Source organism: Aristolochia californica, unplaced genomic scaffold, assembly GCF_029961685.1.
Source record: "Aristolochia californica isolate CCGP_79_NKW_82.1479 unplaced genomic scaffold, dmAriCali1.0.hap1 SCAF_2, whole genome shotgun sequence".
Lineage (NCBI taxonomy): Eukaryota > Viridiplantae > Streptophyta > Magnoliopsida > Piperales > Aristolochiaceae > Aristolochia > Aristolochia californica.
This window is the reverse complement of record NW_027181881.1, coordinates 48,826,873-48,843,668: the sequence shown is the minus strand read 5'-3', so window position 1 is coordinate 48,843,668 and position 16,796 is coordinate 48,826,873. Positions and strand designations below refer to the sequence as shown.

General features: G+C 38.3%; 3 protein-coding genes across 3 annotated transcripts in view; 2 read left to right on the top strand and 1 right to left on the bottom strand.

Moving 5' to 3' along the window:
* The window catches only part of LOC137955798 (protein-tyrosine-phosphatase PTP1), a 7,836-nt gene extending 4,836 nt beyond the window's left edge, over positions 1-3,000 (top strand). The window contains 5 exon segments of the mRNA XM_068802921.1: positions 42-176; positions 987-1,135; positions 1,300-1,441; positions 2,302-2,389; positions 2,484-3,000. Of these exon segments, the coding sequence (XP_068659022.1) occupies positions 42-176; positions 987-1,135; positions 1,300-1,441; positions 2,302-2,389; positions 2,484-2,488 (519 nt within the window). The 3' untranslated portion in view covers positions 2,489-3,000.
* A 3,279-nt stretch (positions 3,001-6,279) lies between these two features.
* Positions 6,280-7,445, top strand: LOC137955585 (myb-related protein 308-like). Its single transcript, XM_068802595.1, has 3 exons — positions 6,280-6,456; positions 6,601-6,730; positions 6,827-7,445. Exons 1-3 carry the CDS (start codon positions 6,324-6,326, stop codon positions 7,386-7,388), a joined length of 825 nt encoding a protein of 274 aa, XP_068658696.1. The 5' UTR covers positions 6,280-6,323; the 3' UTR covers positions 7,389-7,445.
* A 4,321-nt stretch (positions 7,446-11,766) lies between these two features.
* On the bottom strand, positions 11,767-16,430 carry LOC137955888 (protein disulfide isomerase-like 5-2). Its single transcript, XM_068803089.1, has 5 exons — positions 16,160-16,430; positions 15,772-15,875; positions 14,280-14,650; positions 13,397-13,704; positions 11,767-12,495 (listed from the first exon to the last, which is right to left on the bottom strand). The coding sequence occupies exons 1-5, from the start codon at positions 16,373-16,375 to the stop codon at positions 12,172-12,174; spliced, it is 1,323 nt and encodes a 440-aa protein (XP_068659190.1). The 5' UTR covers positions 16,376-16,430; the 3' UTR covers positions 11,767-12,171.
* Between the last annotated feature and the right edge of the window lie 366 nt (positions 16,431-16,796).

The following is a 16,796-nucleotide window of genomic DNA, read 5'->3' as shown; positions in this document are numbered from 1 at the left end:
TGCATCATCCAAGGTGCTAACCTTATGTCAATTTCTTGCAGGTTGTGAAATGTGATAGCTATTTTCCAGCAGATGAGGGATGGAGAGAATATGGAAAAATATTTGTCACTAACAGGCATTCTATAGAAACTGATAGCTCATTAGTATTACGTTCCTTGGAGGTGAACTACCAACAGGTGAAGTATTTTTATAACATATCTTCTGTTTTGGATGTTCTTAGTTCTTTAATTTGGCATGATCCTGTAGTAGGAGCAAGCATCCTCGATAGTTTTTTTGCTGCTTCTTTTTTATCTTTTATATCTAAATGATGGTATAGTCGGTTCAGAATGGTGTTAGTGAGGCAGAGAAGTGGTATTGCTGTAAGGAATTATATACATGGGGTCTTCAATTTACTTGGGAAGTTTGGTGGAGGATCTAGATTTTCTGGAGGAACCTGGAAAAGTTTCTAGGCAGGTTAATCATGTTTTGATCTTATGAAGTCTAATATAAAAGTTTTAACTAGTTGTGGAACGTTTAAAAGTACAGTTGGATTCATTGTTATAAAAAGGAAAAAACAAAAAGAAGCTTCATCTGCTGAGTCATGGAAAAAATTAATCACCACTTGCTCAATTATTAATGCATTATCACCATTACATTCTGTAGCCTTCTGAAATCAAAGTCCAGAAAGAATTTTTATCATTCAATTCAACAATTGCTTTGTGATCATGCATTCAAGTGTTTTCAGTAGTAGGAGCTGTCTCTCTCCTGTGTTATAGTTATTTTATCTAATAATGCTACTGATACTTTAGTCTAACAGGTTCAGTTTTAATTGATTGTTATCACACATACATTATTTGATTATTTAACACCCTTCCTCTAGCAGGCATTAGCCATTGTAATAGTGAATGTCTGAAATGTCTCCTTGTACATTCTTTTTTTTTTTGGTTAGGTGTAGGCTTTGAAATAATGTATAATATATATTTTTTTTTTTTGCTTGTTTCTTGCAGTCAGATGACCCTCCACTGTGTGTCATTCATATCCAGTATCCTGAATGGCCTGATCATGGAGTTCCAGAAAACACACTAGTTGTTCGTGAAATCTTGAAAAGGCTGTATCATATTCCGCCTGATCTTGGCCCTATAGTTGTGCATTGCAGGTTTAGCGCTCTTTAATTCTAACACCTGAATGTTCAATAAATTTCTACTTCTAGTCTATGTACTTTGATACGCAATACCAATTGTTTTTTAGGTCTCTTCTGGATATTCTCTTGTTTTATTGAATCATCTTCTGCTCCTGAAATTCCTTTGTTATTCTGTTCAGTGCAGGCATTGGGCGCACGGGAACATTTTGTGCCATTTTCAATACAATCCAAAGAATTCTTGTTGGTGACATGTCGGCTGTAAATCTTGTTGACACTATAAGCCACTTCAGATCTCAGCGTATTGGCATGGTCCAAACTGCAGTATGTTTTCACATCTGTTTGGCTAATCTTTTGTTTATACTTGATAGATTCATAACATTTCAGATGTATTTGCTTCAGATTGGTGTCCAGCTTTATTCAAACAGAGTTTAGGAGTGAGGAAGAAAATATACTGAGAGAATGGAAGAATGAGAATTTTTTCTATAAACATTCGAGTAACCATCTTTCAACAGGAAAAAAAAAGTGTAACCCTAGCAGGGAATCCATGTTCTTGGGGGGGGGGGGGGGGGGGGGGTGTGGTAGTTTGGACCTAGAAAATTGATGCTGCAGGCCAAATGCATAATAAGGGGAAATAGAAGCCTGGTTTTCCAATGGTAGTAAATTCAACAGGGCTGTACATTACATGAAGTGTCTGAGTGTATCTTGATAGCCAACTTAGACTTAGTAGATTCATTCAAAACTGTAGCTATTGTTCTCATTTTCTAATCCATTTTGCTTTGATTGGCCAACTGTGTGATCCATTTTGCTTTGATTGGCCAACTGTGTGTCCGGGGTGACCTGGTTTGGGTGCCTAAATCTTATTTTGTGCGAATGTCTTTTGACAAGGTTTCATGTTTCATTGCTATTTGAATTTCCATAAGGTTCATACAAACGGATGTTGGAATAAAACCTAGCACTCAATATGTTTAAGTGCATCTGCCAGAACATTTAGAACCCCTAAAAATGGATATGTAGAATGATCCAGTAGATGAATTGTTCCTAAAATCGAAAAAGAGGACCCCCTTCTTTTAAATATGTGGGAAGCATATCTGTACAAGCAGTATTTATTAGAATTTAATAAAAAAAAAATTAATGGATCATTAGTACTTGTTCTCTTATATGATCCGCCTAAATGTTATCAGGACCAATTCAGCTTCTGCTATGCTGCCATCATAGATGAATTAGAAGACCTTATTTCAAAGTCCAATTTGGGGCAAGGAGTCCAAGAAGGTACCTTGAAGTACTTAGATTTTGTGCTTCATTTCTTTGCTTTAGATTTCATTGTGCAGAGTGTTAATATATCAACTTGCGATCTAATGATCAGCATAGGAGAATTCTTCGGCAAAATGAGCTTCAGATCAAATGGGCAGAAAGAGGAGGCGACTGCCGTGGGAACTGAAGCTGTATTGAAGCATCCGGTGTACATTCTTCACTTGCAAACGATGAGATCTCTCTTGTACTTTTGGCCATTTTGGTTTTTGGGTGGATAGGTGAGGGTGGAGGGTTGATGGGGGAGAAGCGTGTGAACAGCATATAGGACACAAATGTTGAACCCCTCATTTAGGTCAGGCTATGACCGTAGCTGAAAATTTCAACGATGGTTTCTTTTGCGGAGAGTTAGCTGAACATTTTTTTTATTTATTCGTCTTGGTGCATATGGATTTTGGAATGTCATGCAATCAACCAGCGGTCTGTGTAACTTAACAGCCGTGAGTGAGAGCCCGACGAACTGACTAATGCGTTTGTGCGTTGAATGTGATTCCTTTCAGGTGGGTAGGTCTCAATGGAGTCCTTTTTGTGATCGGTTTCTTGCTGAAGAAAAAAAGGCGACCTTCGAGTTTCATTTTCGTCTCATTTGTCTTGTTCAGCCTTCTTCGAAACAAGTCATGCGACTGTTCTTCTAATACCGTTGAAGGGTTTATTTACATTCCCTACGGTTCAGAGTCGGTAACCTGTCATCCAGTGTTGTCAGTTAACTCTAATTTAGGTTATGGAGAAATATTAAAATAAGACATAAGTAGCTACATATCCCTATGATACTACCAAACTTAGTTGGCTAACTCAACTTCCACTACAGTTGGGACTTGTTCACCATGTGGGTCTGTGACTTTTTTAACGTGGGGTTATGGACCTGGTTTGCTACCAGGTTGTATCGACCATTTATGAGGTTATGGCAAACCGTGCAATCAAACTTTAATGAAGAAAAAGACACAAATAGAGGGGTTGACTCCTCCTTTGAAAGGATTTATAGGGAGGCTGTGGTACATATCAGTTGATGTTCATCTTTTGCTAATTTGATGTATAAGTCATTTCTTTATACAGTAATTAACAGCCCAAATCACTCCAATTTGACGCAAACCTCTATCAAGAATTATTCGCACATAACTATCTCATTTAAGGATAGTAACAATAATTGCTTTTCCTTTCTTCTTTCTACAATTAGATATTAATCAAACCTAATCCAATTTTTCGATCCAATAAGTGGGAAGCTGTGGGCAGTTGACAGCATTAGCCGACGTGATTAATGTTTTGAAGTCAATGTAGCAGTTGATGGTCCTATTAATCTAAAAATTTATGTGCAAATCTGTGCAATCTGTTCCTTCACATCTCTTATGCAGATCTATTTACATATAAATGATAATCATCCCACTCTTATTAAAATAACTTCAATTTTTTTTTTTAATAAAGTATGAAATCTGATTCTTGTAACATGCAGCTGTTTTGCATCAAGCAGACCAGTGGGTCTAGTTCAGAAGATAATCTTCATTAATTTACTTAAAAGGAAAAGTTTCTTATCTGAAATCATGGAGAATTTTCAGATATTTTCTTATTCTAAACCCAAAAGTGGGTGTTCCCATTTCTATTTTATTCCAGTCAGACCTAACATAAGCCCTCAATTTCAGCCTGAAAATCAAACAGCCTTGACTTGTTTCCCACTTTTTTTCCTTTCTGATCTTTTCTACCTAACCATCAAATTTCAGTCAAATAGCATGAATGACCAGCCGTTCTATTTGGATTCAACGAAGAGTGACTCAAATCTCATTCGTTATTCTCTAATTATTTTGGTAAAGATCTGATTCAATCTTCAACCTGACCACCCCTAGAATTACATTTCTCAATCAGCATCTCTCAACATAAAAAAAGAAAAGAAAAAAAGGCTGATTGATGAACTGTGAACTGTCCTTCAAGTGCTATTATCAACATTAAAAACTAATGGGGGCAGGCTTCTTGGATTTTTTAGACTGATAGGATGGACCAATTTTAGGTGGAGAGAAGGGAGAAGCCCCCACAGAAGTGCTCCACTTGAATAATACTCAGAGATGTACTGAAGAACAGTACAGAGAGTAGGTACCCATTTGAAATCATGCATTATTTTAGACCCTCTTCTCTCTTTTCTGCATTTGTGGTTCAGGAAGAAGGTCAACCATAAGAAAAAGAGAGTTTTTTTTTTTTTTTTTTTTTATATCTGAAACATGTGTCGGCATATTGGACTATTCACTATATGAAAGGGATGGTGTTTCCATTACAGATGAGGGAAGACCTGTTTTATTTTTTGTCTTCACAGGTCACGGGTCATGAAGTGAAACCTTAACGATCCAAAGCTGACTGTTTACTCCTAGTGTCACCAGTTAGTTCTAGCTGTTCAAAGTAGAGAGAGATTAAGAACTTGTTAATTCCCTGATGCTGTATCTTCATTACCATTTCGTTTACCAGATTCTGAGGTTTTCAGCACAAAATCCAACCAGATTTTCAGGTGGCCAAACACCGTCCTCGAGCTTTTATATCATCGGAGATTTCTATATTTGGTGGGTATAGATCATGATCTGCTTGGCTAATTACAGACCAAAGCGGATAAGAAAAAGAAAGCAAAAACATTAAAGGCAAACGCCGAGCTTAGACCTACACAATCCCACATGAAAACTCCACTCTGACTACCACCGCGCTTAGGCGACTGCTTTAAATGAAGCAGCAAGCAGGTATGCCGCCTGATGAAACCACAAACCACCCCACCTTCCCTGGAGTCAACCACGACGCTTCAGGGTCGATCGAATGGTTAATACAATTTAGGAGAATCAACGAAAGGGAAAACTCTGTCTTTTTCTGGTTTGCTAGTCTCAATCCCATGAATGAGCAACTGTGGTGGTAGAGGGAGAAGATGGGCACAGAGAGTGACTCTTGGGGGGAGTCTTTATTGCCCAACGCTACCGATGAGGTGTTCATCCAATCTCATCCCAAAGACCAACTTTTCGGTACCAAAATCAATAAAAGCATAGCTTGACTCAAGCACAAGACACTCGGGGGACCACATTTATGCTCATCAGTAGGACCCATTTTTCGACCAGTTAATGGCCGATGCCTTTGTAGGCCCCACAGGTGAGGCAATGTAAAGACTTTTGAGTACCCCTATTAATCTACACTAAGTACCCTATTATGGACTAATAATAATTAAAAAAAAAATGGGATTAGATTAGTGTTGAATGTGGTTTTTAGTGGTCAAAGGAATCTACCAATTTTATGGACTGGAATTGAAAAGAGAATGAGAATCGTGAGGAGGAAAGAACACGAAAGGCCCACTTGAGCGGGGGGGGGGGGGGTGGGTCACCAAACGGGCTAATATGGATTCTCTCTCTTCCCTCACACTAATCCTTCTAGAAACCTGAAAAGGATGGAGTCAGTGCGGCGTGTAAACTGTCGGCCGTAAACTGTGGGCCACCCTTAAATTTGGAACCTTTTGGATTTTTAAGGGTTTGGATCTCACTGGGTCTAATCCGCTAGGTGATCTCCACCCTTTAGTTCCACATGTGAAATCGACTTTTTTAATTTTAAAGATTAAAGATTAAAAACAATAAAGAATTCAAAAAGAATAATTTAGTTTTTTTTGGAATTTTAAAAAAGGAGAAGGGTAGGAATGTAAAAGCGAAGCTACCTACCAAATCCGGGTCCGGGTTCCCGGTGTTTGTAACAACTCGTCCTTCTCACCAAACTCGGTCAAATCCCCATAAGGATCGAGTCAATTGCAACCCCGTTTTCTCTATTCGCTCTCTCTCCCCTCTCTTCACGTATAAATCTTCTTCTTCCTTTCTTCCACTCTTTCAATTTTAACTCCCCAAAGCCATACAACCACAACCCATCCTTCTCTCTCTCTCTCTCTCTCAGCTGTTCCATGGGTCGTTCTCCTTGCTGCGAAAAAGCCCACACCAACAAGGGTGCATGGACCAAGGAGGAAGACGAGCGGCTCATCTCCTACATCAGAGCTCACGGAGAAGGTTGCTGGAGATCTCTCCCCAAGGCTGCAGGTTGGAGTTCTTCAAATCCTTCTTCCCGTTTTTTTGTTCGGTGTTTCTTTCGTCTTCTTTTCCAGACTTGTTTCGGATTGTAATTTCGATGTCGAGGTCAGTCAATCTGAAGCTTTTGTTTCTTGGGTGCTTTCCTTTTTGAAGGACTGCTTCGGTGTGGGAAGAGTTGCAGACTGAGATGGATAAATTACCTCAGACCTGATCTTAAACGAGGCAACTTCACGGAAGAAGAAGATGAGCTTATAATCAAACTTCATAGCATGTTAGGAAACAAGTACGCCCTTCAATCGGAAGTCTTCATTGTACAACTCCTCCTTTGATGCATTACTTGTTGTTTCCCTGACTTGATTCTTCTATCTGATTCTCTTAGATGGTCTCTCATTGCCGGAAGATTGCCGGGAAGAACCGATAACGAGATCAAGAACTACTGGAACACCCACATCAAACGGAAGCTTCTGAGCCGAGGATTAGACCCACAAACCCATCGTCCCATTGGAGATACCTACTCAGACACATCGATTTCTCCGCAAAGAGTGTCCAAGTTGCCAGCAGAACTTGTTTTCTCGTCTGCAAACACTAACAAGACCACCATCAAACCCGTTGATTCTATGGAGGAGCCTAATACCAGTGGCACTACTGAAGAAGACAATCTGTACCCAGACATCAATCTGGAGCTATCTATTAGTCTCCCGGCCCAGTCGCAGAAATCTTCAGCCATCGCTGCAGATTCCGGCCAACAATTGTCGTGTGGTGCAACTTTGAGAGCAACCACAAGCACCTCCGCCACAGCCTCCACACCTCCCTTTACTGCAGCTGTATGTCTGTGTTGCCAATTGGGGTTTCGAAGCAGCGAAGCTTGTACATGCCAGAAGATCCCCAATCCGCATGCTCTAAGATATTACACTCCTGTTGATTCTTCCCTATCTTTGTAGTTCAAATATATGGGAAAATTCCCCAACAAAATACAAATCAATATATTTGAGTTAAACAAGAGCTTTTTTCATCTATCTTTGATCGGGTTTTTGCTTCTGTTATTCCTTCTCTTACCCCCCCATCTATAATCTCATAAGATTCAATAACAGCTTTCAATAACTGCTACTTGAACAAATGGGTAGAGATCAACTTCTCTTTGAGAAAGTCAAATGGGTGTAGATAAGATTCTCCAAATCATGGGTTAAGTTTTTTGAAGCATCTCTCTGATTCTCAATGTACAGACTGAAACTTTGATATCAACATGACTTTCTCATGTAAAAAGTAAACCATATTTTGGTCACCACTTTTGCAATGTCATTAGAACATACAAGAGAACAACCATTAAGATAAGGGAGCATCAGATCATGAATATATATGTTCTCTCTGATAAGAGTGACGGAAAGGTCACTTCCTCTTTCTCCCTTCATTTGCGTAAGTGACACAGAAAGAGACACGGAGAGAGAGAGAGAGTTTACATTATCAGAGCTCAGGGTGTCCTACAGTACTATCAAACTCTGAATAGTTAAACCCAGGCTCTCATTCTGCAAACGATGTTCGGAAGTTCAATTCCCCAGTTCCTCCAAAAGTAGATATCCACCCAGATCTCATATGATCGCAATCATAAATAACTAGATATCAACAGATACATATATCAGGTGTTGGGTACAGAAACAAACAATAGACAGTAACATTCTCTTTAAAAGTTTTTAAAAAGTTTAAAAACCTGGAAGGTACAGTAACCGGATACAACTATCCGGGAAAAGACCAGGTAGGATCCAGCTTGTCTCTGATACGTATTGGGTAAGATAACGTTCAGACTAAAAATCCATGTTCTGCTGCAGCTGGGTTTCCTCTTGGATTATTGTGGTATTGTCTATTGTGTCGTGGAATTTGGGCAACTTACTTCCATGTTGGAAAGAGTGTGGCAAACATGTGAGATGTTTGGGTAGGTAACCAGATTATGAGTAAAATAAGAGAGAAGAAGAGTTCGTTAGCTCCAAGTTAGTACAGTCGAAAAACTGTGTCATGTGGCTTCCAACGTAGCTGAGATCGATTTAACACAGATCATAGAGACACAGAGTGGGAGAGAGAGAGAGAGATAAGGAAGCCCTTCTGATCATCTAAGCTGCTTTATCTAAAGAAAGAAGAAGATGAAGAAATAATTGAAGAAAAAGAAGGAAAGCTAACCTTACCTACCTCTATGCTTCTCTCTCTCGCTCTTCACTAAAATCCCATGCTTGTTAGTTAGTACATGTGAGTGTAGATGGAGGGGAGAGAGGTGTGCGTATTACGCACCACTCATGTGTGAAGGGACCCACCAGAGTTATCCTACACCACCGGCCTTACCTAACCTGCCTTTCACTCTCTATCCCATCTCATGTCGATGCTGCCTTTTTTTCGTTTTTTTTTCCCCAATCTGAGTTTTGCCTTTCATTCCCTTTTCTCGTTGACCCATCTCAAGGGAAGCTTCCATTACCAACTTGGCCACGTGAAAAAGCTAGGGTTCCAACTCATAATCACCTCCTTTTTCTCTCTCTTTCTTCTTTTCCTCCCTGCCCCATCTTACCGTGAGAAGCCAATGAAATAAAACTATGTTTAGCAAACAACTTAACTTAATCACCAATATTGATCATCAAATGGTTTGCATATTGTGAGACATTTCATATATGAGACTTAGTTTAAGTTTACAAGTCTCTTCTCAACTAATAAATACAATTACTACTAATCTTTAATTCATGAAGAACTGTTCTTAACTTAGATACCCGATATGATCTCGAGATCGTTTCATATTTAAACAAACTAAACCATATTGAGTATGTTGAAGAAAGGGGAGAAGAAGGGTTTTATTCCACAATTTACTCGACGGTTTGATCATTGGAATTATCATGTTATTAGTCTAGGATTTGGGAGAAGAAGAGCTACAACTAGTGTATTCCAAAAATGTCTCAAATTAGTGCCCATTGAGTAGTTTGTCATGAGAGAAGAAACGTCTGAGGTGAATCTCATATCTGCAGGTCCTCTTCCTATCCATGCCCTTGTTGCTCGCCATCCAAATGCCCAGAGGAGCACGGGAGGTGGTGGTTGGCGGTTGGTAGCAAGATGACGTGAGGGGGACAACAACCTGTGTCTCTTCTCATTCATGAAAGTCGGGACTTGCAAATCAACTCTCTCAGTAATTTCATCGAACAGCATAAACAAATACAAAAGCTGCAGATTTTTCTCATATATTCAATGAAGTGGGTTCCTTCTAGAAGGGCACGCCACCTAATTCCATTGGCTTTTGCTTCATCAGCCGGAAACTATCAGTGTCAACCGTTAAAAGAGATTTGTTTGATCCGTTTCTTTTCAGAAAGCCGAAGCGAAATGTTTAAACTTTCCTTGCCTCCCATCACCATTAAAATAATCGTCTCTCTTGGAACATTGCCTGTCTTTTACATGTAAGGAGGAGGTGATGATGTGGGAGAGTTTCGCCTTTGGCTGCCATATAATTGCACCTAACAGTCCATCCGAGTCACTGCCTTGTACACCCTAATGCTAACTAGGTCTTGTCTTTTCTTCTTTTCAACGTCTGCTCACATATTTTAACAGTTTCTTTGTCTAGTCTCTGAAAGGACTTTGGGGTCTGATTGATTGCACATGTTATGCCTTCATCCTGTGCAGCTTTAAGTCAACCTTTCCTGCTTAAGTTTATCGTCTAACAGGCTGAGCAGAGAAAGAGAGAGAGGGCGTCGAGGTTGGCACCAGGTGTCTCAATAAGTTTTGTTGCAGGCATGTAGAATCCTTCATTATTTGAAACTAGTAAAGTGGTATTTTTTTAGCTAGTTTAAACAGTTTCAGAGTTCTAGCAACCAAAGTTATTGCATCAGCTATGTTGAGATCAATCTCAAGCACATGATGAATTTTCAGTCTTCAATTCACTGTAATAGTTTACTAATTCTCTCTCTTGGTTTGCTCTTCAGTTTCTTCCTGATTGTAACCATTCATATTACTTTCAGCCTTCTTCCTCATAATTTAAAGTCAGTTCAAGAGGCGTTCAATATTTAACTTACTTTTCCGGCTGTCATAGACGAGCAATACTATACATATTTACAAAGTTTACTTTCTTCCGTTCCCTTTTTAAATTTCGGTTGTTAACCGGCCTTAGATTACAAGGCATATTTGATATGTCACCGCTCGCAAGTCTTGTGTCTTCTGGCAACCGGTGGGCAAGAAACTCAGCCTTTGCAGTTCTATTTCAAATTTAATTCTCTATTTTATATATATAGGCGTTAAGTGTAAACCTAACAAGCAAGCACATTATTCAAGTCAGCTCTATCCAAAACCATCATCAAAATTGGGTTAAGCTTTGTTAACATTAAACCGACCATAACCCTGCTTGAATGGTTTCGAGAAAAGTGGGTTAGGATAAACAGTGCCTTCTTATAGAGATCAAGATAAGAGTTGACAGAATTTGAGATCGTCTCAAGTTGTAACTATGAAGCATTTGCCTTTTGTAGATTACGCTACGATACCTGTTGTAATTTTATAAATGTTGCATACTTGTTGGGTGAAAAGCATGGGGGAAATTATTTATTCTTCTTCTTCTTCTTCTGATATTAAAAAATTTCTTCCTCTCCCAATTCCCACCATTATATTTATATTTTGGTAGTTAAGTTGTTTTAGACACTTTAGAAGGCAATCTAAACACTATTAAAAAGCACATTAATGGATGTGAAATGCGGTGTGACATTTATATTTTCTGGTACTAGAAAGGATTCTTTCTTATGGCCAGTGGAGGAAATCCAATACCACTTGGCTTAAAAAGGTAAAGAGTACTACCTCTCCATTACCACACAGGGAGAATAAAGGTTCTGATGGAGGAGAAGATTGTCTTCGAAAGTGGTGTTCTGGTCTTATATCTTATCCTCTGGTTAATTAGTTCCTCATAAAGGGTGTGGCCATGAACGTAAGCTCAGTATGGGACGTGGGTCCCATTCTCCATCCTGCACCATCGCTGTCTTATTGTCAAGCAAAGAAGCAAGAAGAACCCAACCTGTGGATAAAGGCAAATTTCTTAACCGTGTGATATGTTTATCATTCGTCTTTTCATCTTTTGCTGTTTGCTAAATTCTTTTTTTTAAGTCATGAATTGATAGAGATATAGTCACTTCTAATCCAGAGGCTTGAGAAAAGAACCGAGTAAAAGCCTAGGTCTTTGCCTCAACGATCAAGCCTGCAAAGATCGAGCATGTTTACTAACTCAGTGAATAGGATGAGGAATTAAGGAATTCAAGTTTTCAGTTCTTGGAGAACAAGTTAATCCGTATAAGAGGATTAGTACCGGAAATGCCATCGAAATACTGAATTCTTAGTAAATTTAACTTCCATCACAAACACTCCTCTTCACCCCAAGTGCCCATACAAAGTCTTTGAGTAACAAAATAGCTTGTTAAAACAAATAGGATAACCTCTATTGATCAATAAAAGAAAAGCCAATCCTTCAAACCATCTAGGAATTGCTCCTCTCACAAGCATCTTTGGTAGCAAATCCCATATCTGTACTCTTTTAAATGTAATCTCAATCTAGCATAACTGAGGTTAACAATTACCGTCTATTTATAGGATGCACATATGACCCTTTTTGATTAGGACCGTTATGTATTAAGACACTATTCCCTTCGTATGGATTGAAGCTTGTAGACTAACAAAGTTTAAAAAAAATATGGTTACCATGAGGAACTTCTTGTGGAACTAGGACATTCTTCAGTCTTCCTTGTCTCCAGGTTGGTACTCTCTTCCGCTTTCGCTTTCTGCTGCTGAGCTGCCTTCATCCAAAACCTCTTCTGTTTGTTTCATTGGAGGAATCTCTTCTTCTTCAGTACGAGTCATATACTGAACAAGCATAATCAATGCCACTACGAATACTACAAGATATACAGTATTGATGCTGATTAGTGAATTGATGAAGCCAATGAATGATGGACCCTTGAATCTTTTGCGTATTACTTTTCCTTCTCTATATCCCTGAAGGAACCGACTAACTTGAGATGCCTGATCCTCTTCATCAAAATTTTCTGAGCCTACAACCTTTTATGCAAAATAACCTAATTAGAATAAGCAAAAACCTTCCTTCAAATCATCGTATCAACATATAGAAGAAAAGCAAGCTATCATGAAGTGGACATGTTAAAACATCCTAGCAGTTGACAAAAGTGTGTGTGTGTGTGTGTGTGAGAGAGAGAGAGAGAGAGAGAGAGAGAGAGCACACTTGAGGAGGATCAGGGTTCTCAAAGACTTCCAAGAAATGTGCATTGAATGTGTGTGTGTGTGTGTGTGTGTGTGAGAGAGAGAGAGAGAGAAAGAGAGCACACTTTGAGGAGATCAGGGTTCTCAAAGACTTCCAAGAAATGTGCATTGAAATATTCTTTAAAATTGTTTTTTCACATTTTTATTATATATTAATTGCAAAAAAATAATGACTTTTTGAATAGGAATAATCGTGAAAAGTTCATCTTACTATCTTATGTGGAAAAACAAAACCCCACTGAACAGTTTAGATCATCTTGTACTGTGAAGAAGGGAGGTCCACATCATTACCAGTTTCATGCACTCAGTGAGTCCATTCAATGGAACTCCACCATGGACTACCATAAACCTAAAATATGATCTTTCAGAAAAACTTAAATCTGTACTTATTTCAGTGTGATAAAGAAGTAAAAGCTGAGAGCATTTTCAGCAGAAGACTCATTTTACAAGGAACATGACACAATTACTCAGAGAAGTTACTGTCACCCTGTTCATGATGCATACGACAGAAAGCATTCACATCTTCGTCTCATTTAAAGAAATTAGCACCATTGATTATAAAAAATAAAAATAAAAACTAAATAATGAAGAGTGAATTAATCGCCAGCAATCATAAGGAAAAACAAAAACTAAACTATTAATAGTGAATTAAGCTGAAATCTAGACAAAGGATTTGACTTACCATATAATATTCTTCACCTTTCTCCCAGATAAGCATTCTTGGCAGTTTCGTTTTCGAATCAATATCAAAGGGATCGACAAAGCCTTCAAATTGCTTGAGACCAACATACACAAATATCAAATCACGATTTGCAGATGCAGCAGCTCTCAAAATCTTGATCAATTCAAAAGAGTTCTGATCTGTTTCATCCTTCAAAACTGTTACAACAACTTTCCTTTCATCATCCCTCAGTAACTTCAAGGTATCATAGTTTACAGGCATGATTAGAGGCAATAAGTTCTGTTTAATAAAATCCTCCAAGAATGCCTCTGCAAAAAATCAAAATAAGCAGGTTAAAGGCAAAGTACTACTAGCTATTGTGTCAAAACCAATCTCAAGCCATTATCCTTTTCTTTTTCAACAGTCAAAGCAAGCTTTAAACATCTGCACGAGAGACCGCCAACAAAATATTACAAACTTAAGTGTTTTGCTGCAAAGAATTAGGACAAGATAACAGTTAAATAGGGGCATTTTGGTTATTTTATATATATTATGTGAATCTAGAACAAGATTACACATAAAGATGAATCTACCAAAGTGGTGAAATAAACCAAAATACCCCTGGACTTGTTTTCCAACACAAGTCATTTCATAATTCATCAACTTTTTTGAAGAACATGTTATTTGATAATTAGGCCTAACGATACTTATCATATGCCTTGAAATGTCACTCATTTCCAAATGACATTTGTTTCAACCACTGAATCCATTTACCTGATTAGCATCTGCCTGATTGACAGAAAGCTACTACTTAACAGGAATAATAACTACTATAATTAGATGGGACCTTATGTAAGAGAGAAAAAGAGTAGGACAAAAGTCAGATTGCAGAATTTCCGCTCACCTTCAAAAGGCCCATAAAAGACACTTCTCCCATTGTACTTAGGATGAAGAGCAACCAATGCAGGAACCTTGTCAAAATCATACGTGATCATAACTTCCTCGGAGAAATCTTTTGCTATGGAAAACCATACATTTTTCTTGTATTTCTTTGCAAATCCTTCAACTGAAGTCTTGTCCAAGCCAAAGCCAATGAAGATTGGACCATCTGTACCAGCTGTTTCAATGAAGTCAATAATTGCCGAGTCTGATTCAAGAAAAGAAACATCTGGTGCAGCAAACTTTTTTAAGTATCGAACAATTGATTCAGCTTTACGTGAGCCTGAATAATCAGTTGGCACCCCATGCATAAATAGCTTCAGTGTAGGAAACCCGCTACACCACATATGAAAGAGATCGGATCAGAACAACAAGAAGATGACTATTCAGGTACAAGAATCTAAAGCCATACATGTTCTTTCTTTCCATGTAAATTTCCTCTGCTTTTAGTGCCAAAAATGTGAGAAATCCAAAACAGGCACAACTTCATAGAACCATGAAGGGAGAAGAATAAAAGCTTAACAAAAATCAGAGACTAAAGACAATTAAAATCTCAGAACATTGTTGACACTGAAAACTTAAAACTCCAAAAGAACTTCAATGACGCTTCCAAAACACTTTAGTTTTTCTCAAGTGAACCCCAATTGAGGACAGATGTCAGTGCTTTGGATTAGATTCGGTTATAATGGAAGCAGGAAAACACAAACAAAACCAGAATAAATCGAAAAAAAAACACAAGGATTTAATGTGATGCAGCCAATTTTGCCTACATCTACAGGCCAGGAAAAAGAGAGATTCACTATCAACAAAAAATTGGGAGATGCAGAAGTTTTTTTTTTTTTTTTTCTTTCTCACAAAAGAAAGGATTGAAACCCTGGCTTCTATCCATGGCCCAAAATACGTTACATCCAACCATACAAATATCTAAACTATAATGGCCAATTCCTCTGCTACCACCGCAAACCTCAGCAACAATCTACAATAAATTTACTCCACATGATTTGAGCAGGCACAACATGAAACTGGCATCGATGTAATTCAAGGCATCATTTCAACAGATTTTAATCTACATAATGAAAGATTCAAACACTTTTTAACAAAAATGAAGAACTCAGGTAAGACGTATTTTTGGCCTTTTGCACCTATAAAGCAACAAATTATTATAAAAGTTCACAAAAGAAGAAAAGAGCATGAAATCTGTAACTAGGTAGAGGACAGCCTCATTGGGCTTAGTTAGCACATCAAATGTACAGGAAATCAGACCGATGATTTATGGGTCATTTTTTTAATAGGGCAAGCAATTTTATCAAAGAGAAAAGGGCAGTACCAGAATTGTTTAAGACATCGCAACTGACTCCATCTTAATCAGTTTCAAGAAATTTTTATAGGTTATTATGGTCAAATAAAATTCATAAATCACGAATAGCACTAGATCTTCACAGAGCAAGAAGACATACTCCACATCATATTTCTCAGTGAAGCTTCTGTGCTTATCAGCATTTACTTTAGCAATCAGTATTGGTTTATCCAACTGCGCAAGAATTGGAGCAGCCTTGTCCAACTGCAAAATAAAAAATTAGTGTGAATTTAGTCACTTTAGTATTGAAATAGGGACCAAAAGATATTATGACAAGAAATCCCTAATAACACAAACTTCTACAACCATTTTTTTTGTAGGTTAAGTTATATTAACTGAAAAACAGCATTCTACCAGATCACTTGAAATCCAGTATTAACAAAGGCCCAGTACCAAATACAAGAACAAATTAATAATGAAATGGTCAATAAAAACCGAAAAAACAAAGACAAATCAATCACTGGAAGAGAAGAGAGGGAAAGGAGGACCTCCGGAGACAGCCTCTTGCAGTGCCCGCACCAGGGCGCATAGAAATCGACAAAGACATAGTCGAAACTGGAGATGGCTTCATCAAAGTTGGATTCGTCAAGCTCCAAGACCGAGCCGTTCAATTTGAAATCATGGGAAGAGACGAACGGGATCGAGACTATTGCAGCAGCAGCAGCGAGAAAGATGACAACCACGGTAAACGCGTTTCGCTGCATCAGGGCTCCCTCGCGTGTCACTGTTCCGCAGCTCTGGTTCTGGGTTCATATACATCCACCGAAACAGCAGTAGTGAAATGGGGGATGAAACGGGCGTTGCCCGTCTCTAAATTCCGATGCGTAACGGCCGACACGAGTTACGCTGGGCCGTATCGGACCTGGTAACGCGCTCTCACAGTTACAGACTCACAAATAATGTCGGCGAAAAATATTTTAAATTTTAAAAAATATTATAATTTAATTCACTTCCTTTGTTAGAGATATACACAATTTTTTTTAAAAAATGAATAAAAAAAGAAAAAAATATAATATACATGTTTTATAGTATTAGTGGCTTAGGAAGTGAATAATATATCTGATATTGCAGTTTTTAGAGAAGTTACAAAGTCTGGCCCTAATAAAAGGGACTTTAACCTGTAAT